The 23438-nt window shown below is 52.4% G+C and overlaps 1 protein-coding gene across 5 annotated transcripts in view; it reads right to left on the minus strand.

Annotated features, from left to right (window-relative positions):
• HIVEP3 (HIVEP zinc finger 3) overlaps window positions 1-23429 on the minus strand; it is a 60982-nt gene extending 37553 nt beyond the window's left edge. For all 5 annotated transcript variants that reach the window (XR_008616656.1, XR_008616655.1, XR_008616654.1 and 2 more), the window contains exons 1-2: window positions 18142-23429; window positions 13860-14005 (exon numbers count right to left, since the gene is read on the minus strand). Coding sequence is in view for 2 of the 5 variants with exons in the window: in XM_024125653.3 (XP_023981421.1) it covers window positions 13860-14005; window positions 18142-23211 (5216 nt within the window). In the remaining 3 variants the exon portion in view is untranslated. The remainder of the gene's footprint in view (window positions 1-13859; window positions 14006-18141) is intronic.
• Window positions 23430-23438: the final 9 nt, after the last annotated feature.

Consider the following 23438-nt stretch of genomic DNA (forward strand, 5'->3'; position numbering starts at 1 on the left):
CTTTAGAAAAGGCAGCTTCTCTGAGGCAGAGACAAGGGCTTGCAACCAGCCTGCACAGACCCCTCGCCCAGACCTTTCCCTGTAAGCTGCCTCTGAGCAACATCTTCCTCAAGTATTGAGTGCAGAGCTGAAATGGCTCATCGACTGACAAGAGCTGGAAAGATCCTACACAGCACATCACAAGAGCCAGAGATGGTTCACCCAAGCCACATGGCCATCATTCATGCCACAGATGAGAAACCTGGGTTCACAAGGAGCACAGGCCTGCCCAAGGCCTCAGCTCTAGTAAAGGCAGAGTCAGGACACAGTCCCCAGCCCTGGACCCCAAGACCCAAGCCCTTTCCCACATCCTCCAATTACCAATGGAGAGACTGCAATCCAGACAGGAAACATGATTTGCCCAAAGTCTCCAGCTCCAGGACTCACCCCACTTACCTCCCTCCATGTGAGGCCTCATTTCAAACAACACCCAAAGATGGAAAAGGTAAAGTTTCCTGTGATTTGCAGCTAATAAAATTCAGGTGGACCCTCGTGTCAGACTCTCCATCTGCCCAACCCATGTGTCATTTTTCTTTCTTTTTTTTTTTTTTTTTTTTCGCGGTACGCGGGCCTCTCACTGTTGTGGCCTCTCCTGTTGCAGAGCACAGGCTCCGGACGCACAGGCTCAGCGGCCATGGCTCACGGGCCCAGCCGCTCCGCGGCATGTGGGGTCTTCCCGGACCGGGGCACGAACCCGTGTCCCCTGCATCGGCAGGCGGACTCTCAACCACCGCGCCACCAGTGAGGCCCTCATTTTTCTTTTTTGATTTCATTTTTATTGTCCATAGATCAAACTCCAACTCTTGCCCTCCTGATGTGCTGTCCACACACAGCCATCAGAGACATAGCCTGGCTTACACCTTCAGTGGCTTTCTACTGACTGGGAAGAAAGACCACCTGAGCCTGGGGAAGATCACAATCATGCTGGCGGAGGGAAGGACGGGGAGGAAAGGAAGCTGGAAGGAAGTAAAGACAGTGAAGAAAGGAAGCAAGGAAGGAAGTGGTCTCTTTGCTGAGCGCTTCCTCTACACCAGGCCCGGGAAAACAGCCCATAGTATCTCACCATTCAATTCTAACAAGGAGCCTGTAAAGTAGATACCACTGTCCTACTTTAGGGACTGGCCAGCAATTGCTGGAGGCGGGCCTAGAATCTGATTCTGTCTCAGGCCAATGCCCAAGGACTTTCCAGACTTCCTACAACACTGGCCCTTTCCCCTGTGCTCCTCTGAGTCCTACAAGTTCAGGAAGGTGCCACAGGGGCCCCAGGAACCTGTGGGGGAGGTTGAGAGGGTGACCTTCCCTGAAGACTTCTTTGGAAGAATGAGTTCTGTGCCTAAAACGTATTTCAAAACAACCCTACTAGGAGTCTGTTATTGAAGATGGTGGGGAAACATTCTTTATTTCCCTTTCGTTTCCCTTCCCTTCCCTTTCCTTCTTTCTTTTCTTTCCTTTCTTTCTTTCTTTTTTTTCTTTCTTTCTTTCTTTTTTTTTTCTTTTCCCTCCTCCTCTTTTTTACTATTCTGGTACTCATGTACCTTCCAGTTGTTCTCTCTCTCTCTCTTTTGGCATAATAAACCCACAAAGAAGAAAAGAGCAGGAGAGGAGACTGAAAATAGAATTGTGGAAGCTGGAAAGAGATGGATGGGTGAAAAAGACTTTGCAGACTCAAGACAATGGAATCTAAGTTGACAGCAGGGAATATGAGAACCAACCCGATTTACACCACAGGGCCCCTCAAGGACTGCAGGTGGGGATGGGGGGAACCAAGATAAGGATGACTAGTGGAAAGTCTTGTTAGAAGCAGTCAGACCCCATCCCTTCCTCAACTCCAGCAGCCAGGAGACCACCCCTGAGAAAGCCTGGAGGTTTATTCTCTGCAAAGGGGGAGATGGAAGGCATTTGAGGGGGACATCAGGCCAGGTAAGGGCAGGGCAGGGGAATCACAAAGAAATGAAGGGATGGGGTGAATGCATCACTGGAGGCTGAGACTCCTCTCCCTTTCCCCTCCCACCTTTTTCCTTTCTGTGGCTCCCAGGCTATGGGAAATGAACCCTGCCATCTTTAGGCGTGAGACTGGAGTCTTCACCCAAGAAGAACGACCTAAGACTCTGACACTGCAGCCTCCCCAGTGGAACAGCCCAGATGGGCGGTCATGGGGAAGCCTCACTCTTATACCCAGGCGCCCAGCCGTCTCTGAGCCTCCCACTCTTAACATGGGAAGACAGCAGAGGTTATCAGACACCTGAGAGAAGAGACTAAACAAACACAAGGATGAAGGGAACCTGAGGGAAACAGAAACCAAGTGGAAAAGAACACTAAAAACAAAACAAAACCAACTAAAGTTAATAGCCTCTGAGAGAGAAGATACTGAAATCAACCAAATACGAATAGGATATTATTACAAGGAATGTTCAGAGAAAAGAAAGCACTCTTGAAAAATGAAAACATGAGTGGCTGGAAGACAAAATGGAGAGAAGTACCCAGAAAGTAGAGCAAAAATACGAAGAGATGGGGATTCTGACAGAGAGGTGTGAAAATTAGAGGAACAAGCCAGGAAGTCCCACTGCAATGAAGAGTAGCCCCCGCTCACCTCAACTAGAGAAAGCCCGTGCACAGCAACGAAGACCCAACACAGCCAAAAAAAAAAAAAAAAAAAAAAGCCAGGAGGTCCAACACTTGAATAACAGGAGTTCCAAAGAGAGGAGAGAGAAAAATGGAGAAGAGGAAATCATCAAGGAAACCGTTCAAGAAGATTTTCTAAAGCAGAAGTCACTGACTTGCCAGATTAAAAGAGTCGCTGAGTGATGAAAACAACCCCACACCGAGATTCACGCCTGTGAAATGTCACTGCTCTAAGGAGGAAGAGAAGAGGCTTAGACAGTAGCAGAGGACGGAGCAGAAATCAGAATGGATCTGGAACTCTTGAGAGCAACGTGGAAGCTTGAGGACAAGGGAGCAATGCTCTCAAAACTCTTTCAACCTGGAATTTGACACTTCAATCAACTGAGGAATTGAATATTCCAGTATTCTCAGTCATGTGACGCATCAAAAAGCTCACCTCTCATGGGCCGTTTCTCAAGAAGACCATGCTGAAGGATGGTCTCTGTGACGATGAGGAAGTAAACCGGGGAAAAGGAAGACGTAAGTCGATGAGGAGATCCAACATAGGTAAGAGAATCTCCAGGGCGAGAGTGAAGGCAGCCCTGGGATGGCAGCTGTGCCCCAGGCAAAGGGAGCAGCCCGTTTGGCCAGGAGCCAGCTGGACCCCTCAGGGAGGGACTGTGTCAGCAAGATGAGTTTACAGAGGACCCGCTGCATCTGAACATCTGCAGGGGAGAGCTGGTGAGGTGAGAATTGGGGGGTTGAATTAGCAATACATATATAGAAAACTAATGAAATTAACACATACATACACAATTTTTATTCCTAGAGAAAATAAAAGCCGTATAGGAAAGCCAAAGTAACTACAGCTCATTATGTGACATAGCTGTGAAGCATAAATGGTACAGTCTAATGAGAGGATGGGGGATGAGGGGGCATATGTGGACCAGGAAAGGCTCTTGAGTCACTAGCTAATACCTAAGCTGAAGCGCCTGGTAGTAGCAACCCAGGCACATTATTTAGAGATATGGAGGTCAACCAAGAGAGTCAGCTAAAAGAGATGAAAGTTATTGCTTCTGGGGGTGGGGGGCCGGGCAGAAAATGTGGGGGAAAGAAGGGTGCTGCTGTTTTCCATAACGAAATTTGTAGAAGTATTTGGCTTTTTCAACTCTGTGCAATTTTGATAAAAATAAAAACTGAAAGAGAGAGAGAGAGTACGTGCCCCTGTTGGCTAAGAGGCTGCTTCGTCTACAGAAGAGAAGGGGAGAAGCCAGCTTCCTCCTGGGCGCCCAGGCTGATTCCCAAGGACAGGAAGGAGGCTGGGACTCAGGCAGATGCTGTCCAGGCCCAGGAGATGCCTGGTCCTCGCTGTAGCCGCCAGGGGCCACCACCTGCTGGCATGGGGACTCCACTTCCCGCACCCCCAAACCCTCAGGCTGAGCCCCTTGCTGCCTTAGACTCCCTACAGCAACCAGAGGCAGTGTCTGCTTGAGAAATGGATTCTCCTTTAAATTTTAATAGGATGCATTTAGGTCTTCCCTGACCGTCCTCGGGGCTCTGGGGACTCTGGCCCCAGCATACTCAGACACTCAGTCTGCCCCGTGATCAATATGTCTTTTCTTTTTCTTTTTTTTTTTTTTTCACTGTCGGTGACTTGGGTTTCATAGTGACATAATCAGCTTTCTCTAATGCCTGGAGCCAGTGTTCCCTGGGAAGTCTTTTGAGTTCTCAGGAGAAAGATGCTAGGCCAGTACAGAGAGTCAACCTAACTAGACAATATAACATCTGAGATATTTATTTGGAGGATCATCTTTACAAAGGAATAACTTTTCCAAGAATCTAAGTGGCTTCCTAGGAACAGACATTTCCTGCTTTTGTTTTCAAAACAGCCATTCACAAATCTATTGCTGGGAATGTAGCTGTCCAGGAACAGTAAGAAGAGGTCTGGATGGGGGCTGAGAGAACCCTCCCCACTCCCCACCCCCCCAAATCATCAGTCTGCCTGCAGCGCACCCGCATCTGTCTTTCCTCCTGTTACTCTAGGAGAAGCACCCCCCTCTCATCAGCTCAGCCTCACCCCTGGCACCTCTTCTAGAACTCCGCCCTGCGCTGGGCCCCTTCTCTCCTGGCACTGTCATCTGCGCCTACCACCTCCACACCCCCAGCAGCACAAGCACACTGAGATCTCTCTGTGTAAACACCCACCTTCTCAGCCTCACACACACTCACCCAGGTCCCACCCCTCAGCCCCTCGTTTTTTCCTCCTTCCCTCCATAGCCAGCCTCTTGGGACAGGTTTACTTACATGTGCTGCCTTCAGGACTCCCAGAACAGCTCCCATCAAGGTCCCATCAGTGACCCACATGTGGCCACATCCCGTGGACACTTGCCTGGCCTCCCTGTCCTGGGCCTCTAAGCGGCCCTCAGCACAGATGACCTTGAACTCCCTCTTCCCTTGGCTTCCATGACTTCTCACTCTGCCAGGTCTCCGCCACTCCTCTGGCTTCTCCTTCTCAGACTCTTGCCCCTTCACCTCTACCCGCCCTCTGACTGCTGGCATATTCCGGCTCAGTCCTGGATGCCCTATTCTTTTTTCTCCTCCCCTCTCCCTAAGTGACCCCACCCAGTTCCATCCTCCTAAACAGCATCTACGCATTGACAAACGCATGTCCCAGATGTGTATTTCCTGTCCTCTGAAGGCCAGGCTCACATATCCAATTGCCACACACCTCCCTGAACACTTGGATGTCTGACTGGTATCTCAAAGTGAGCATGCCCACCAAGCTTTGATCTCCCCTTCCCCGAGCCCCTTTCTTACTCTCTTCCCCATCCCTGCCCATCTCGGTAAATGGCAGCACCATCCATCCAGCTGTTCCTCGAGCCAGAAACATGGCAGCCATTCTTCATTCCAAGCTTCTCGTCCTCACCCTTCATATTCAATTCACCAGAAGTCCTCTAGCTCCACCCCCATCTCCAGTGTGGTCTCCCTGGTCTGAGCCACTGGATGTCGCACCTGGACTCTGCAATATCCCACCCTCCCCTACCCCCACCCCCTTCTCAAAGCTCAGGTCACATTCCCTAGGAGAGATGAAACAACAGGATTTGGGGGAAACAGAAAGAGAAAAAAACCAGTGTGGGCGCATGTGATGGAGGTTGGACAATTCACTCCCGGCTCACCGGGGCCACACTCAGAGCTGCATGTCTACACTTCCAGGGAGAAGTCTGAGAATTAAAGAAAAACCAAGGCACTGGATCAGGAAGAAGACAGGGCCCTGGCAGCCTGGACTCGCCCAGGAAGGACAGCAGCCTCTATCCAGTGTTGGGTGCCCAAGACCACTTCTCTCTGGCCCCCAAGACACAAGGGATCTGCTCAGAGCAGGCATTGGCCTAGGAGCTGGCGGCCCATGAGCTGGTCCTTTTTGGAATCATGTTTCATTTTTACCTGTAACACTTGCAAGGCAGGTCAGCAAGCAAACGACCTTGGCTCCCAGCCCCAGGTGCTTGCCCCATAGCCGAGGCCACCTGACTTCACCTTCCCAGACCAAGCATGACTCCAGGTTGGTGGGTTGGTCCTGTCCAGCCTGGTTCGGCCCTGATTCTGTGTCCTTGCTCCTTCCTGAGACCCAGAGCGTCCACCGTGTCACGGATTCTGAGAGCTGCTGAGTTCAGGGATCCGGTCCCTCACCTGAGGTCTCAGTTAAAGGGAGATTCCTTCATTTAATAAACATTCTCTAGCACTACTAGGCACCATTTTCAGCACTGGGGATACAGCAATGAATAAAGCACAATTCCCGTCCTCTCACAGGGTGTACATTCTGGTGGAGGAAACAGAAACAAACTAGCAACTTTCTGGGGAAAAATAAAGCAGGGAAGGGAAGGGGGATAAGAAATGATAGAGGAGGGTACATGTGGGAGGGTGGCCTGGGAAGTCTTCACCAAAGTGTGACTGAAGGAAGTGAGGGAGCTGCGGGACCCTGGAAAAAGTGTTCAAGGCAGAGGCTTCCCTGGTGGCGCAGTGGTTAAGAATCCGCCTGCCAATGCAGGGGACACAGGTTCGAGCCCTGGTCCAGGAAGATCCCACATGCCACGGAGCAACTAAGCCCGTACGCCACAGCTACTGAGCCTGCACTCTAGAGCCCACGAGCCACAACTACTGAGCCCATGTGCCACAACTACTGAAGCCCACGTGCCTAGAGCCTGTGCTCCACAACAAGAGAAGCCACCACAATGAGAAGCCCGCACACTGCGGCGAAGAGTAGCCCCCGCTAGCCCCAACTAGAGAAAGCCCGTGTGCAGCAACGAAGACCCAACCCAGCCAAAAATAAATAAATTAAATAAATAAATTTATTTTTTAAAAAAAGTGTTCAAGGCAGTGGGCACAGCAAGTGCAAAGGCCCTGAGGCAGAAGCATGTCTGACAAAGAGATCCTCGGCTGGAGCACAGGAAGCAAGGGGTAGAGGGGTAGGCAGAGGTCAGGGAGGACCTAGGGCCAGCACACACAGGCCACTTGTGGGCTGTGGAGGGTGCAGAGTGGGAGTGACAGGGTCTGCTGATGTTAAACAGGATCATTCTGGTTGCCAGGTTAAGAATACACTGTAGTGGGTAAGGGTGGAAGCAGGAGATTACACCAGGACACTGTGACAAACCAGATGAATCCTGGCAGTGGTTTGACCCAGGAGGTGGGAAAAATGGGCAGATTCTGGATATGGTTTCACAGGGCGAGTTGACAGGATTTGTTAATGGAGGTGAGACAGAGCCGTTTGGGGCCTGAAGACAGGAAAAATGAAGTTGCCTGTGCAGAGTTTGAACAAGTGATTTTGCTTCCTTCTTTCAAAGTATATCTTTTTTTCTTTGGCCACTCAAAAACCTTTCAAAAAGACATTCAGAGAATGAGCAAATGCACACAGTTTCCCTGCCTATGTTTACATTTCACAACCTTTACGTTATGAACACTTCGGTAGCAAGCTTTTCTCGTTCCAGTTTGGATTTTTAGAGTGGTTTACCTGCGGAGTTTATTCTTTACACCTATCCAAAAACCTCCAACTTATTATTATGTATCTAATTCATAGTTTAATCAATTTGTTCCCCAATAAATATACAGAGGTAACAAATATTCCCAAAGGCATAATTCAACAACATCCTTAATCTGGAGTTCACAGTAAGATGGGGCTACACAGAGTAGAAATTTAGAAACTTAGGATAGAAAATATGCTGCACTTTTAGGTTTCAAAGTCCAAGAAGAAATGGGCTTGTGAAAAATTATTAGCAAACAAACTTTAAATTTTTTAAAATTAAAACTATTCTCTCCAAGCTACTATTTCATAAATACACACACACATATGCGTGCGCGTGCGTGCTTGCTTTTAAAAATATAGGTACACAATAAACGACATGTGGATATACTGCATAAACTCTTAGACCTCAATAAAAATAAATTCAGCTATTAGAAATGAAAATACATGAGATAGAAAAGCACACCTGTTAAAAATATAACTCCTTCAAGTGGAACTGTACCAAATTAAGCAAACTTTCAAAATAATTTCTTTAACAAATATACCAAGAGCCCCAGGAGTCACAGTGGTTCTTCAGCATGTGCTGTGCTGTGTTCTAAGGAAGAGTTCATTGGACGCCCAGGTGACCATCGCACAGATGGCTGAGACCTGACACGGAGCTCTGGGGAGAAGTCCGGCGGGAAATGTGAGTCTGGGAGTCATCAGCCTATAGGTGGTACACAGAGCCACCTTGGGAGTGAGTTTACACAGAGAAAAGGGGAAGCCCAGGGGCTGAGCCCTGGGGGCCCTAATGTTTAGAGATCAGGAGATGGTGGGAAATCACCAAAGATGACGAGAAAGTGCTGCTGGCAAAGAAGAGGAGGGTCAAGAAAGATGGCCGCCTGGAAACCAGGGGACAAAATGTTTCGAGGAGGGTGGAGGGGTCACCTGTGTCAAATGCTGCCAGCAGGTCAGGAAAGAAGAGAAATGAGAACTGACCATGGAATTCTTCAGCGTTGGAGGTCACTGTTGACCTTGATAAGTGCAGCTTTTGAGGTGTGATGAGTCCAGCGCCCCATGGCATGAGTCTGAGAGAGGATGGGAGGAAAGGTGAGACATGAGCAAGTATAGTCATCGCTTTCCAGAGTTTTCCTTTTGAGGAAAACAGAAAAATCTGGCGAATAAGCCCTTTAGTCAAAGGAATGTTTTTAAGGTGGGAAACTTTAAGTTTGGATGTACTGAACTGAATGGGCTAGGAGAGAGGCAGTGGCTGGAGGGTTGTATTGGGCGGTACTGGGGAGCTGGGAAGAGATGGGAGTCATTACCCTTGGACAGGAGCACAGATGGTCCTCCCTCAATGGCTGAGTCCTGCCATTGGCGGTGGCAGGGTCTGGCATGGATGCCTTCTGCTGAAGGCCTGAAGGGCTTGGGAGGCAGCCCCGGACAGCCCCATGCCTGTGAGTCACCATATCCACACTCACTGGCCCAGCCCACAGCTGGGCTTCTGTCCCCTGCCCTGTATTCCAGTTCCAAGCTGAGGCTGGGCTACCCCTCTAAACCCAGCCCACCCCTTGCCCCTTGACAACGGCCACCTTTCTGAGGACTCCCCACCCCAGCTGGGCCTGACCTCCATGGTTTTACCCTCTGATCTCATCATTCCCTTCAGGCCTAAGCACTGACCCCTCCCCCCCCACCCCCCCAGCTGGGCCTGGATGACCACTTTTGGCATCCAGGTAGTTCCTATCAATTCTAGCCTCTTCTTCCACACCAGCCCTTTGGGCTGAGCTCTCAGCTTTCCTTGCAACAAGTGAACTTGAGTTAGGACAACACAGGCATTACCCTCAATGAACCATATAACTTTGTAGGTGTAAAGTCAACATGCGCGTAACAAAGGAGCCCTTCTAAAACAACCGAGGCAAATGCAGGGATGCTGGGTGAGAAAGCTCTTGATGGGCACTCCCGGAGGCTGCCTGGAAGATGCAGACTGTGTTCGGGTGTGGAAGGGATGGGGAATGCCGGGCGGGGGCTGTGTGCCGGAAATCAACACGGTAAATAGGAACGGATGCATAGCGTGGACAAAGCATGGCCCTAGGACCCAAGCCAAGAGGGGACTTGCAGGGGAGATAGGAATGGATTTCAGTACCACTGTTATTCCAGAAGTAACACAGAGAACTAGGGAGTATGGAGGGATCTGAGAGGTTAGTTAGAGGAGAGGGCTGAGTACTGCCCTTTGGAGGTGGCTAGGATTTGGCAATGGGCAGAGCCCAGCAGGCACAGAAGGTGAAGCACAACAGGGGTTGGTGAGACTGCGGGGCCGGGAAGACCAGCCTGAGTTTCAATTGGATCCGGCAGGTAAGGTGGCCACAGAAGGCTCTGGAGCAGAGGTGTGACACAGGCAGAACCATGATCAAGGACACCCAAGAGCACCAACATGGGGGCCTGGAGAGAGGGGGTAAAAGCCGTGGTACAGGGAGTGCACAGAGACCACCTTTGAGTCATGGACCACTTGGTGTGGACACCAGACTTTGGGGACTAATTGGAAGGGGGAGGGTTGGGGGAGAAGAAGGTGTCCAAGATGACACTAAGGTTTGGAGTGTGAAGGGCTGGGCACATCATCTGGGCTCTGGATGTGGAAGAGATGTCGCTGGTGGCAATTGGAGGGCTTGGTCCAACTCATGCTGAGTTCGAGGTGCCCTAGTCTCCCAGGCAGAGGTGCCTGTGAGGCATCAGAAGCAATGGTCTATAGTTCAGGAGTGAGGTCCTAGCTGTAGACTCAGATTTAGTGTCCTTGGCACAGTGAGGTTTGAAGCCAAGGAGGTGGATGACGGCGACCAGGGAGACCACTCAAGGCCAGAAGAAACCAGTCCGACTGACCAGGTGCGTGAGTCACCATTATACCCAGACTGCCGACCGACCCACCTTTCCTCTCTGCCTGTCCCAGTCTCATGCACCCTCCAGGCCTAGCCCTCCCCCTCCAGGAAGCCATCTCTGGCTACTCCAGCCTCGGGAGTCCTTGCCTGCTGTGAGCATCTCGATATTGGGGGTTCACACCTCAGCACTGAGCCTTGTGCTGCACCTGAACCAAGCTCCTTGAGAGGAGAACCACAGTTTACCCCCCTGGCTCTGGGCATCTTCTGGCACAGAGCACCCATAAGGCACTGAATAAATAGCTCCTCCTGGATGGATTGAGTGATTGATCAACTGCTGGGTTGGACATCAAGAAGAATAGTAAGGAGACTAGTGATGAGAAGACTCCTGCCTGTTGGACTCATCCAGCATCTACTCTTGCTGTCTGGTCTCTTGACTCATGGCCATGAATTAGATCTATATGGATCAACCTGACTACATCTCAGAACATCACTGGGTAGAAACAACAAGTTGCAGATGCATGGTAAATCCTCTGGAGTAGTCAGTGCCATCTGCCAAAGAGCCCTGGTCCTCCCCTGTGCATGGCCGGGCTGTGCTTCCCCACTCTCAGGGAGCTGGGTGAGGCCTGCGGTTTGCTCTGGCAGATGAGATGGGAGCAGAAGCTTCTGGGTGGAAGCCTGAAGAGTCAGTGCACAAGGCACCACTGCCTCATCTTACCCTCTCGGCCTTGGCTGGCCTGGATCTCTGAGTGACTCCCAGGAAAAGAACCCCATTGCAGACCCTTGTCCAACAGGTATTGGAGTGAAGTACAAATACTTGCTGTGTTAAAAAAAAAAAACACAAAAGAAAGAAAGAAAAAAAGGGAGGGAGGGAGGGAGGGAGGGAAGGAGGGAGGGAGGAAGGAAGGAAGGAAGGAAGGAAGGAAGGAAGGAAGGAAGGAAGGAAGAAATGGGCCTAAGGCAAAGCCCTAGTGACCTCAGGTGGGTGTGCCTGAAGGGTCTATTCAGTGTTTCTGGGTGGGGCACCCTTGGCATTTTGGGTGGGACAGGTGGTTCTGTGGTTGGTGATAGGATGGTCACATACCCAGCCCTGTCCATGAAATGCCAGAGGTGCCCCCAGTTCTGTGACAACCCAAACTCTCATGCCCACATTTGCAAACGCTCCTGGGGATGACACCAGCTCCAAGAGAGCTGTAAATGTTGAGGGGTCACCAGAAGGGAGGGTGGGAGGTACAGCGGGGGCCCAGATGGGACAGCGGGGCTGCAGGAGAAGATGACCTGACCGGCGGCATTCCATAACCCGCCCACCAAAGTGCTCAAATTAGATGTGACAAGTAGAGAGTGTGAGGATGATGTTCTTCACAGCTGACAGACAGAGTGAGATTATCCTGGAGGGGATAAAAGCGATGGACACAATAGTGAAAAAAATGCTCCGATGCCCATTTGTCAGCACCACGAACTGCAGCCTTTACACAGGGCGGCAACAGGATCCCCTGACAATCCACAAAGTATGTAATTATCCCCTTTTACAGATGGGAAGCAGAGCTGGAGAGGTGAGGGGATTGTCTGAGTGGAACAGGTAAGTGGGAGAGCTGCTCGGGGGCAGGGATGCCGGACCTGGAAAGAGAGGGAGATTCTGAACAGAGCAGGTAGGATTAAATGATGACCTGGGTGGGACGGTGGCGGTAGGTTACAGTGAGGACCCCTGCTAGGCTGTAGGAAGAGGAGAAGGGGACTCAGGTGTGGCCTTCACCCTTCAGCTGAAGGTAGACCGTGTGGCAGAGACTCCGGTGACTGAAGCTGTGAACTAACTGCGGTGGGGAGAGGCTCCTGCCAACTGCCCTTTCGGGGCTCAGTTGCCTCTCAGGGCAGAAGCAAACCCCCTCCTTCATGGCCGCTAACACTCAGCCACCCCCTGGGGCCCCACAGATGGTCCTTGAAACTGCTGGGAGAAGGCTGGGACCGATGCACCAATCCCAGGATGAAGTCTTATGTGGCCTTTGGAGGACCCCAGTGATGTGAGAACACAGAGACACACGGGGGCGCTCTAACCAAGTCGCAGAAGAGGATACCCGTCAGTCCCCAGATGGAAAGAGGGCAGATATTTCGAAAAAGCTCTGGTCTAGTGTTTCTCAGTGGAGCAGTTACTGGAAATCTGAAAAGGATATTTCTCCCCCCGGGGGACGTGTCCCTGCCACTGCAGGATGTCTGCCCTCCTTGACCCCTTCCCTGTCACTATGACAACCCAAACCCCCAAGTTCAGTTTCCAAACACTCCCTCTCCTGAGAGCCCCTGCTGGTCAGTGCCACCGGAGGATGCCCACTGGTGGCCTTGGGGAGCTGGGTAGTGTCTGCTCTCCCAGCGCTACAGAGGAATCCAGCGCCTCCCACTTTGACCTTGTGAGTTAGGCACCTGCAGGTGCTGGAGGATCGTAGGTCCCATAACATTCTGTGTTGGCTGGGGCTCATGGGGACCATCCTCCTCGGGAGGTAGGTTTTCCTCCGTGCTGTTATCCCTCAGGACTGGGTAGGACAAGGGCTGCATTGATCACACTGGGGACACAGACACAGGACCCTGAGACAGACACCACGGGACCCGCGTACAGACACCCACGTCCCAAGAAGCACACACGTGGTCACAAAGAACACAGCTTGCACAACACTTCCACAAAGCAGGTCTGAAACCAGGCAGCCTGCTGGAGCCCGGGGAGCCCCACAGTTGAGAGTTCTGAGATGTTTCTATCATTAGGTTTACAAAGACAAAGCACCAACGGTGAAAAACCAGGGGTATTATTCTAAATATTTACCAACGAATGAGTCCTGGACTCCGGCCAGTCAGAACAGAGACCGGTGTACACAGCTGGTATGTGCAGTGCGCTATCAGCCCTGTAAACAGCCTTGTCAGCAGAGCCCGAGTCCCCCTGTGGGACACCAGGCCTGCCATGGTGGCTGCTTAGGCAGGACAGAGGTGACTTTTGGGGAACATACACCAAGGTTAACAGCAGTCCGGACAGGACCTGGGAGAATCACTATCAATCCCAATGCGGGGTCTAGGAACCCAGCCAGCATGTGAGGAAAGAGGGGCTAGGGGAAGACCCAGGCGGCTCCAGTCCCCAGCACATACCTGGCATACCCCACCCCCAACCAAGGAGCCCGCATTCCTTAACAGAGGTGGTCAGCAAGTCCCACAAAGATGGCACCTCCTGGAAGGCTGGAAGCCCAGGGCTCCTGTGGGCACAGCCCTGCCCGTTGAGATGGATGCTCACCACCTCTGAACGCAGATGACACCACCCCCAGCCCTTGGGCGGGCGCGAGCTCTTACTGCACGGGAAGCAGACATTGCAAACCAAAGGTGATTCTTACCCTCCTTCGAAGATTTTGATCCTCGCCGGCTCCCCTCTCTTGGAGGCAGGAGCGTCCTCCTCTGGCTTCCCTCGCTTCTCCTCTTCCTTCTCCACTCTAGCTATCTCTTTCTGGCCTTCCGGGGAAACCAGCGAAGGGAGGCGAACCTGGCCCACCGCAGGAACGACAAAATCATGGCTGGTTAACGGGTGGTCATGGAATGATGCCTTTGATGGCATCGCACACCTACACTTCATCCTCCCTCTACCCAGTGAAGAGGTGCTATTGGCCCCACTTGACAGAAGGAGGGAAACGGATCCTCAGAGAGGTGAAGTCAGAACTGGGACTCTGACCAGGTCTTTTTCAGGGGAAGACCAGGCCTTCCCATGAGAGCTGTGTTTGCTCTCTTTTTCACACTAGTCTCGGGGCTTCTGGGGACAGGTCCTCATCTTGGTCTCCTCGGTCACACCAGCCTCAGAGAAGGCATTTGAGGAATGCTGAATACATAAATGAAGGCTCCACCTTTGGAGATTAACTAGCCCAATTCTCTTTTATAGATGAGAAAGTCAAGGTCACACAGCAAGTTAAGGGCATTGCTGGGAGCAGAACGCAGGTCTCCTGAAGGCCCTGACCAATAGCACCGCCCCCCACCCCAGTCCCCCGCCCCTGAGCCGGACACTGAGAAGCTGTGCCGCCCACTGATGGGCATGGGCCTGGCAGGCGTTCATCTCAGGGAACCTGTTCTCTTCAAGAGATATGGGCCTCGGTGGTGAGAGCTTGCTGGATAACATGTCCCCTAGATCCTCTGATGGTGGCAGGGGTGGGTGCACCCTTTAATAGGGAGCAGCAATGTTGGGCTGGGGGCTGGGGCCAGCAGTGAGATTCTGATCCTACTTCATGCCACTGTCATTAAGGTCACGAGGAACTGCACTGTTGATAGCCGGGAGGAGGAGCAACCCTGTCTCCCGGTGCTGGGACAACCTAAGGACAGAAGTCCCTGTGCCAGAGTCAGCACACCTGTCCCTACAAGGAAGGGCTGGGGCTGAGCAGAAAGGTAGCTGGTTGGGAATCAGGGAATCTGAGTTCTAGCACCACACAGGCCACTGCATGCTGAGCCACCCTTGCGTGAATTACTTCACCTCTCTGGGCCTCAGAATCTGAGGGGATTAGACTATCTTGGAGATTCATTCCAGGGTCAACTTCTATGACTCAGTGACCCGCCCCCGCCCCCCCCCCCCGGCAAAAAAATCTCTTCAGAACTGGAGATGGGGAGTGGAAACCAAGTGAGGCTATGGACTGCTGCTTTGGCAGAAGGCAGGTGATTTTATGCAATACCCAGGGATTTCCAGAACATGCTGTTTTCACTTCCATCTCAGCCTGCCATCTGGGCCATCCATGGAAGGACCAAGAGGCCTCCCCCAGGCTGATAAATGACTTCTGTCTCACGACCAGCTGCTATGCCTCGGTGCCCCCCCCCCCCCCCCCCCGGCAAAAAAATCTCTTCAGAACTGGAGATGGGGAGTGGAAACCAAGTGAGGCTATGGACTGCTGCTTTGGCAGAAGGCAGGTGATTTTATGCAATACCCAGGGATTTCCAGAACATGCTGTTTTCACTTCCATCTCAGCCTGCCATCTGGGCCATCCATGGAAGGACCAAGAGGCCTCCCCCAGGCTGATAAATGACTTCTGTCTCACGACCAGCTGTGATGTCAGGGCCAAGCTAGAGGAGGCTAGTTTTGGTGGCAGGAGCCACTCTACCAGGAAACACTGTTGGAATTGACCAGGGAACCAGGGATCCACTTTAGCTTTTAATGATAATAATGTGAATAACTGCAGATAATGATGATCAAGTGCCAATGTGCCAACCACTGTTCTAAACACACTTTGCATATTTTAACTCATTTAATTATCTCTACAGTCCTATGAGCCAAGTATTATTATTGTCTCTATCTTATAGATGAGGAAACCAAGGCACAGAGAGGTTAAGTAATTGGCCTAAGGTCAATTAGTAAGTGAGATAGTGGGATTCAAATTCGGGCAACTTGGTACTGAAGCCCTTGCTCTTAATCTCTTTGCAATAGTGCACGTGGTTGTCAAAATGATCCCCAAAGAGAAAAAAGGAAGGAGAAACCTGGGGGATGAAATGTGGCTGCAAAGTGAACTCTTGTATAAGCTTGGGTTTCTCCAGAGCTTAAAATTGAAAAAAAAATGTATGTGACCAAACTCAAACCTGATTGGGTGGCCTAGACCTGCACAAAGATGGCTAGAAAGAGCTTTGAAATGCTGATATAGCCCAAAGGGCCTTTTCAGAGCTACAAACACGGAATGGAAGATATGGGATGATAAATGTCAGCTCAGTATAATAGGGAACTTTCTTAAAGCACTGTCCCAAGATGGGTTGGGTTGTACTAAGAGGTGGTGAGAGCCCAGTCACTGGAGATATGCAAGCAGAGACCAGAGAGAGGTGTAATTATAGAAAGGCATCAATCAGTGGGCCATGCAGTTACATTAACAGACCAGACTGGTGAGCTTCAGGTAGGAAACATGCCAGTGAATCAAATGGAATATTCCAGGAAAAAGTGTGCACGGTTCAGCTCATTTTAGGAAAGCACCATTTTAAACAAATGATTGTCAAACCCAGTTAAGCCAAATTAACTCTTTGTTTTTCTTAAACCACCTTTCAGTGTTCAATCATTAAAACAGAGGAGCAGTCCTGAGCATCCAAAAGAACTTTGGAGTGAGATCTAGTTTTGAATCCAGGATATTTACTGTGTGTGGGGCCTTGTGCAAGTTACCTGACTTCTTCATGCTTTGGTCTCTTTATCAATCATATAGTGATATAGAACCCTGTCAAGGTGGTTGTGAGGATAAAAGTAACACTGAGCACAGTACCTGGTACATAGTAAGTGCACTATAATTTGTAAGTGTGAATATAATTACAACAGCATCTTGGGAGTAGTCATAGCCAGTAAGAGACACTGGAGAGAAAATCAGTCATGATGTTTATGGCGAAAGTGGAAACATCACTTAAGGATGTCTGTAGACTGACAAGGTTATTTAGAGAATAAATTTGGAAAACAGTTTGGTGAAGAATATCCAGTAGAGCTAAGGACAAATTCAATGCACAAAAGTCACTCAATAAAAGAGCAGGATACAAATATAGGAGAAGTTATCGAACATAGTTTTGTTCATTTATCTACAATAGGAATTTAGGGGACTTATTTGGTCAAAGAATCCGGTCTGAAGACACACTAACGAACATCTCTAAACTTGCAGTCACTTTAAAGGCTTTCTTTCCTCAAATAATTGAAAGAAGAAAAATAGACTCTCTGGAGTCAGACAGGTTTGGGTTCAAATTCTAGGTTTGCCAAATATTTGCCATGTGACCTGGACCTCTCTCACCCTCTGACCCTCACTCAGTTCCCTCATCTACAGAATGAAGATGATACTGCTACCTCACGGGTGGAGATGAGCATCAACTTGATTCAAGGGCACAGAGCAATGCCTGGCACAGTGAGGCTACTCAACCAATAAGACCAATTGTTATTCCACAAATATCAAGTCAGCATAGCATATCATGGCCTAAATCCTTACACTGGCCTTGTCAGGATATGGAGGTGTCACTGGTCTGAAGCAAACTTGGAATTATCAAATGTCAATCTTCCTGAACTTGCAGGGATCAGTTCATTTTATGCCTCCTGATGCAGCCTCAAGTCAGAGGCAATGGAGGAGTAAACATGAGCCCTTAGTCGGGGCTGTGCGCTACCACCAGCATAGATGAGTCAAGCTGTGACATTGCCACCTACTGGTAAAGAGGGATACTGCAGCCAAGCTCTATTTGCTCTCCTACTCACAGAAAAGAAAGAAGGACTATTTCAGGAGTCGTTTGCGTCAAATTCTAGACTCTCTGACAATGGGAAGATTTCAAGTGGCACCAGAGAACAGAAATAGTAGATGTGGAGAATAGGAAAAGACTAATCAGATAAGGGAGAAACGTATGTTGGAGTGGCAGTTTTCCAACTGTCTTTTGGCTGAGATTGTGTCTTTGATTTTTCAATAGAAGCTAATGGGAAAGTGGTTCACTTTAAAGCTCACTTTATTGAAATGTGTCTAGTCCAGTGATATGAGGGACACTGACAAAGAAACCCAATAAATAAGGTGGTCAGTCACAGCTGATAGAGAGGAAATCTGCCCACTCAGTTGGCTCTCATTTTGCAAATGGAACTTGAGGAGAATGTGGCTTTAAAAGCTCAGCAAAGACTTTTAAAATCAGTGGGGAGAAGAAAAACAAGGCTGAACTCACCTCTGTCATGCGGGGCTTGCGGGAGCTGGATGGCACAAGCCTTCCTGTCTCAGGATGCGGAGCTGTGGCCATGGTGTATGTCTCTTTGCTCACCTTCTGCTTAGACCTCAGGAGGGACAAAGCAGCTTTAGTGGAAACCCCCGGAAGGTTGGGGTTGTACAAACTTATGCACCAACCAGCGTAAACAGAGGACCTCCTATCTGCATGCTGGATGTGATTTGGCTTAATGTAGTTTAAATAGCACCAACTGACATTAGTGGTCGTGTGGAGGCTGGGGAACTGCAGTACCTTCTTTGAGTCCGTACCTTCTTGCAACTTGGCTGGCCTGGGGGACGTTTCTGACAGAGGCTGTGAGCTAAGAGGTGCCAGTGGAGGGAGGTCAGGTTGTTCCTTGGAATCTTCTTTCTTCACACTCAGTGGGAGCAACCCTCTTCGGTGAGGTTTACCAGACGGCTGGGCATATTCCTTCAAAGCCTCTGAGCCCGGGGTTGTCACACGGGGCAATGAGGGCTGAGGAAGGGGAGGAATTTCCTTTGGGTCGGATGGATCTGAGGACAGGCTGGACAGTGTTTCTACTTCCCTCCTGCCCTGGTCCAGGCTGCCCAAGTGGGACTTCTCTAGTCTCCTGCTATCCTCAGTGCTGCTAAGCACCACACTGCACGGTTTCACCAGCTCGAGTTTTTCATCTGCCTTGGAAGCCTCCTCTTCCTTTACTCTTTTTTGCTGCTGGGTTTCCATGGTAAGTTCAAGGCTGCCAGCTGGTGAAAGGACACGTTTGCTTCCCCCCACTGTTGATGAACTCCCCTCCAGGCTCAAGACACTCTCTGATGACAGGGAAGTGCCTTTTCTTTCAGGTAATGTCACAGGCACTCTCAGGTATGGAGTCGGGAAACCTCTGCTTTGCTCTTCACTTACCCCAGCCGGTCTGGGCCCAACCTCGTACACATCTGCCCCACACACAATCGTCCCCTTGCATGAGGGCTCCTCAAACTTGGGAAGAGCCACAGTTGCTGAGCTGCCCTGGGACTGGGTGACCAGGATCTGGGAAAGAGTGGTGTACATGGCACTCCCATAGGACGGCATGTTGGTCTGGATGCGGACAGGCACAACCAGAGACACCATGGTGTCTGGACAGGCAGGCAGGGCCAGCGGAGGGGCTGACGTGGGTGCTGAGCAGCTGGATGGGAGAGCCACGGGGGGCAGCTGGATGTCACTGCTGTACTCTGTGCTTGGGGAGAGGCCAGGGGTTCCTGTTGCCAGTGTGGCCAGGCTGGTTTTGATCTGGGGTACATGGCTTTCCACATCACCAGGGAGCTGAAGGGCGAACTGGGATTGCAGAGGCAGGAAAAACCCAGAAGAAAGTGCTGAGGAGGCAGGGTAAGGCATGGGGAGAAACGAAGGGGGCTGCCGGAAGGGGATGTTGGCTGGGTGAGGCATGAGCTGGGGGAGGTGGAGTTGGCCTGGGTGCAGAACAGTCGGTTGCAGAGGAAGCGGGGGGGCTTGAAATAAGGAGGGAGGAAGCGGGGGCATGGAGTACGGTGTGGAGAGCAGGCTGGACATGGCCTGGGTGGAGAAGAACTCTGAAGACTGCCCTGGCTCATGCTGTAGGAGGTGCTGGAAGGAGAAAAGGGAGACGGGCGGGGGCAGGTACGGCTTCTCCTGCAAGGGGAGCTGAGCAATGGGGTGGGGGAACACCTGCAGTGCTTCTGTGTAGGGTGGAGTGGCCCCGAGCGCGGGTCTGTCCTGCACCTGGCTCTTGCCTCCCGGGTGCCCGCTGTGTGAGGTGGCTGCAGAGGAAATCGGGGGCAATGGGCTTTTGGCCAAAGATTTACTGGATGAGGGCTTTGGTTCCTCACTCTCCTGTCTTCCCTTGTGGGTGGCCTCTGGTTCGGTTTCGGGAGGCCTGCTCAGAGAGGCCTGTCTCACCAAAAAGCATTTTCTTCTCTCTGCTGGGGCTGCTGAGGCCGCTGGGGCCACTGGAACTGCTGGGGCTGGTGCAGAAGGGCCTGTCAAGGACAAGCTGCCGTAGTCGAAGGATTTGCTGCGTGTCTCGGTCATATGGGTGGAGTGGGAAACATTGGGGCTCTGCTCTGAGGCTGACCTCCGCATCTCGCGGGTGTGCGGGTGGTGGCTGGGGACAGTTAGCATGTGGGTGCCCAAGGGTTTGGAGCGTGTGTCGGACGAGGGCCCGGCAGCCTCGGCTTTTCCGTGGTCGTCCCTCTCGAAGGAGGCGGAGCGGCTGGACCCGCTCAGAGAGACACTGCTCTCCTGGCTCGGGCTGCGAGACAGAGGCATGGAGGACTCGAAGCTGGACTCCCCGGATGACTGGGCCATTTCCGCCAGGCGCAGTCTCTTCTTCTTGGGTGGCAGCTTCTCTGCTGGGAGCTGGGCAAGTGTCTGGCTGCGCTGGGGCCACTGGAACTCCTCCGTCTTCTCGGGCTCCTTAGGGGGCGGCTCCGGCTCTGTGTCTGGACGGCTGGGCTCCTCAGTCACCAGGATCTCGGGAACCTGAATGTTGGGCTGACGGACCAACCTGGGCTGCAGGGAGTGAGCCGAGCGTCCATGCGGGGTGGGCGGGGGTGATGAGAACGGGGCCGCAGACCTGTCTTCCCCTTCCAAGCCGCTGGGCTGCTCCAGAGAGTCGGATTTCTCGAAGGAGCTGGTGTGCTGGATGACAGAAATTTCTTTGGACGTGGTTCTCCTCTCCTTCCCTGATTCTGAACTGGACCCTGGCTTGGGTGTCCTTGGCTGGAAGCCGGCGGATCCCTCCAGGGAGGGCACTGCCTTACTCGGCTCTGCTGGTGACTTGGTGGATTCCAAGGGAAGGTTCCGAGCAGCCTCAGATGGCCCGGGGCTGCTGAACTGACTCTCTGTGGACTCAAAGGCGGGCGGCTCCTCCTCGTCCCCGAGGCTCTTCTCTTTCCTCCTCTTCCTCAGTGGAGTGAGCTCCAAGGTGGTCCCCAGTTTGTAATGCATCATCTGGGACCAGGGCTCGTGCTCCGCCTGGCTCTTTTCGGCTTCCGGAGACGCGTGAGCACCTGCGGTGACGGGCTTTGCCATCTGAAGCTCCGAGCAGTAGTACTTTTTATGCGCTTCGTAGTTGTCCCTTTTCTTGTACCGAGCACCACATATGTTACATTCATAGATCACCCCTTTCGTTTTCAAACCCTTCTTGGTCTTTTTGGTGAGGTCGCTTTCCCTGGGTTCCGGTTCATCTGCGGGTTTGGAGGCTGCCTCTTTGCTGCTCGGCCCCGCCTCCTCGGAACTGTACTCCCCGCCCAAAGGTAGTTCGATGGCCGGCTGACGCTTGAGCATCCGGGGGTGGGAGGTAAACAGTTGACTGCTGCGGCTCAGGGCTTCCGAGTCGGCGACGTGGTCGTCGAAGGAGTAGCTGCCTCGGAAGGTGTGTGGGGGGGTACTGAGGGTGCAGGTGGCAGAAGGCATTGAGTGGCTTCTCAGCAGAGGCACAGGGGGGGTGGTGCTGGGCGGGTGCTGGAGGCTCAGCAGTGATTGTTCGGGCTTCGTTTTCTCGCCGTGGGAGGACAGGGGCTCCCGGTAGAGGCTGGACTTGGGCGACTCCATGCTGCTCCGCCGTGACAGGGAGCTCCTCCTCGGCTTCACGCTGTCTATCTCGCTGGTGTCCACCACGGCCTCGTTGATGGTGATGAGTTTGGTGATGTGCTCGATCACCTGCGTCCGGGGCACAGACAGAGGCACCAGGCTGGGCTTGTCTTCGGTGGGCAGGGGCAGGAGGGGCTGGGTGGAGGTGGCCGTCAGCATGGCGGTCCGCTGCCCGATCCGTCCGCACTTGCCGAAGATGATCTCGGCGTAGGACCTGGCGTTGGTGTTTGGGGGGCTGACCTGCTGCTCGGCGCTCTCGGAGCGTGAGAAATACCCAGATTCGGTGCTCCCTTTGCTGCCCGGGCTCAGGAACGCCTGCTCGTCGATCACCTTCTTCCTCTCGCTCAAGCGGAGGGCCAGCTTCTGCTTTATCGTGTGGGTGTCTTCGGGCTTATGGCTCAGGGGGTGTTCGGATGAGGCTTCTGCGAAGGGAGCAGGGTCCTCGAGCGATGGGGCTGAGCTGGACTGGGACAAGGAACAGCGTTCGTGGCTGGAACCCTGGCTCCCAGAGCTGTACAAACCGCTGGACAGGAGGGGGTGCTTGGGCCTCGGGGACAGCTCTGCGGGGTGAGTGGACGTGCTGCCCGTTTCCTCTTCCGAATCTGTGCTTTCCCCCTCAGTGGGTTCCTCAAACTCTTCCCCAGGGATCCTCTCCATCTCCAGCCCTGGGGGGTACATCTCTCCGCCCATTCCCGAGGCCAGGCCGGCTTTGATGCGGTGGGCGTGGGACTTCCTGTGCTTGTAGAGGTTACTCTTGGTCTTGAAGGAGAAGCCGCAGGGGCCACAGGGGTAGGGCCTCTCACCCGTGTGCGAGCGGATGTGTTTCTGGAGCACGCTGGGCTTGGCACAGGGCCGGCTGCAGTATTGGCATATGTACTTGCCCGGCTTCTGTGGTTTCCTCTCCTTCTTGTGTGCCTCTTCTGTGGGCTTCAAGGAGACCTGTGAGGGACGGGGCACGAAGACTTTGGGGATGCCAGGCAGGTCCTCGGGAGGAATGATGGAAGCATGGGAAGGGAGGAGCTGGCTCTGAGGATGGAGCCCAGGGCTCACGAAAGAGCCTGAGGGTCCGGGTCTCATGGGGTCAACCAGCTGCCACGTGGACCCCTCCAGGAGATGCTCGGGTTTGCCGGGCGACATGAATGCTGGTGTCAGAGGGTGCTGCGGAATCTGCGAGATGTGGACCGAGGCTTCGATGGAGGACCTCTTGGGGGGCGTCTGCGGCTGGCCTGTTTTCTCCTGAGAGCCTTCCCTAAGAACCGATGAGGGGCCTGGGAAGGGCTGTGGGGCTAGGAGCTCTTGGAAGGGGCCCTCTTGGGTGGCAGCCGTGCTGCTGCCTGGGTACGGGGCGCTGGATGAGACACTGGTCTGAATGGCCTCTCCTTTGGTCAGCCGCTTCCGGGGACTTCCCTCAGCCTTCTTGGTGCCCTTGACACTTTGTTCAGGATCCATGACCTCCACGGGACTTCAGATGCTATTCAGGGAAGGTCGGGGCAGGCTGCATTTACGAATAATCCAAGCGTCCCAAGGAGGCGTCTGGCTTGGGCCACATTGGTCAAGAGCTATGGAAGCCAAACCCAAGATGGTTTTGGGAGTTTTTTTTGCAAGTGTCACTGGGTGCGAGTGGACTCAGAGCAGGTCATCAGGGCCCAGACTATTCACGTCAGTGAGGCATGGCC

This window comes from Physeter macrocephalus, unplaced genomic scaffold, assembly GCF_002837175.3.
Source record: "Physeter macrocephalus isolate SW-GA unplaced genomic scaffold, ASM283717v5 random_327, whole genome shotgun sequence".
NCBI lineage: Eukaryota > Metazoa > Chordata > Mammalia > Artiodactyla > Physeteridae > Physeter > Physeter macrocephalus.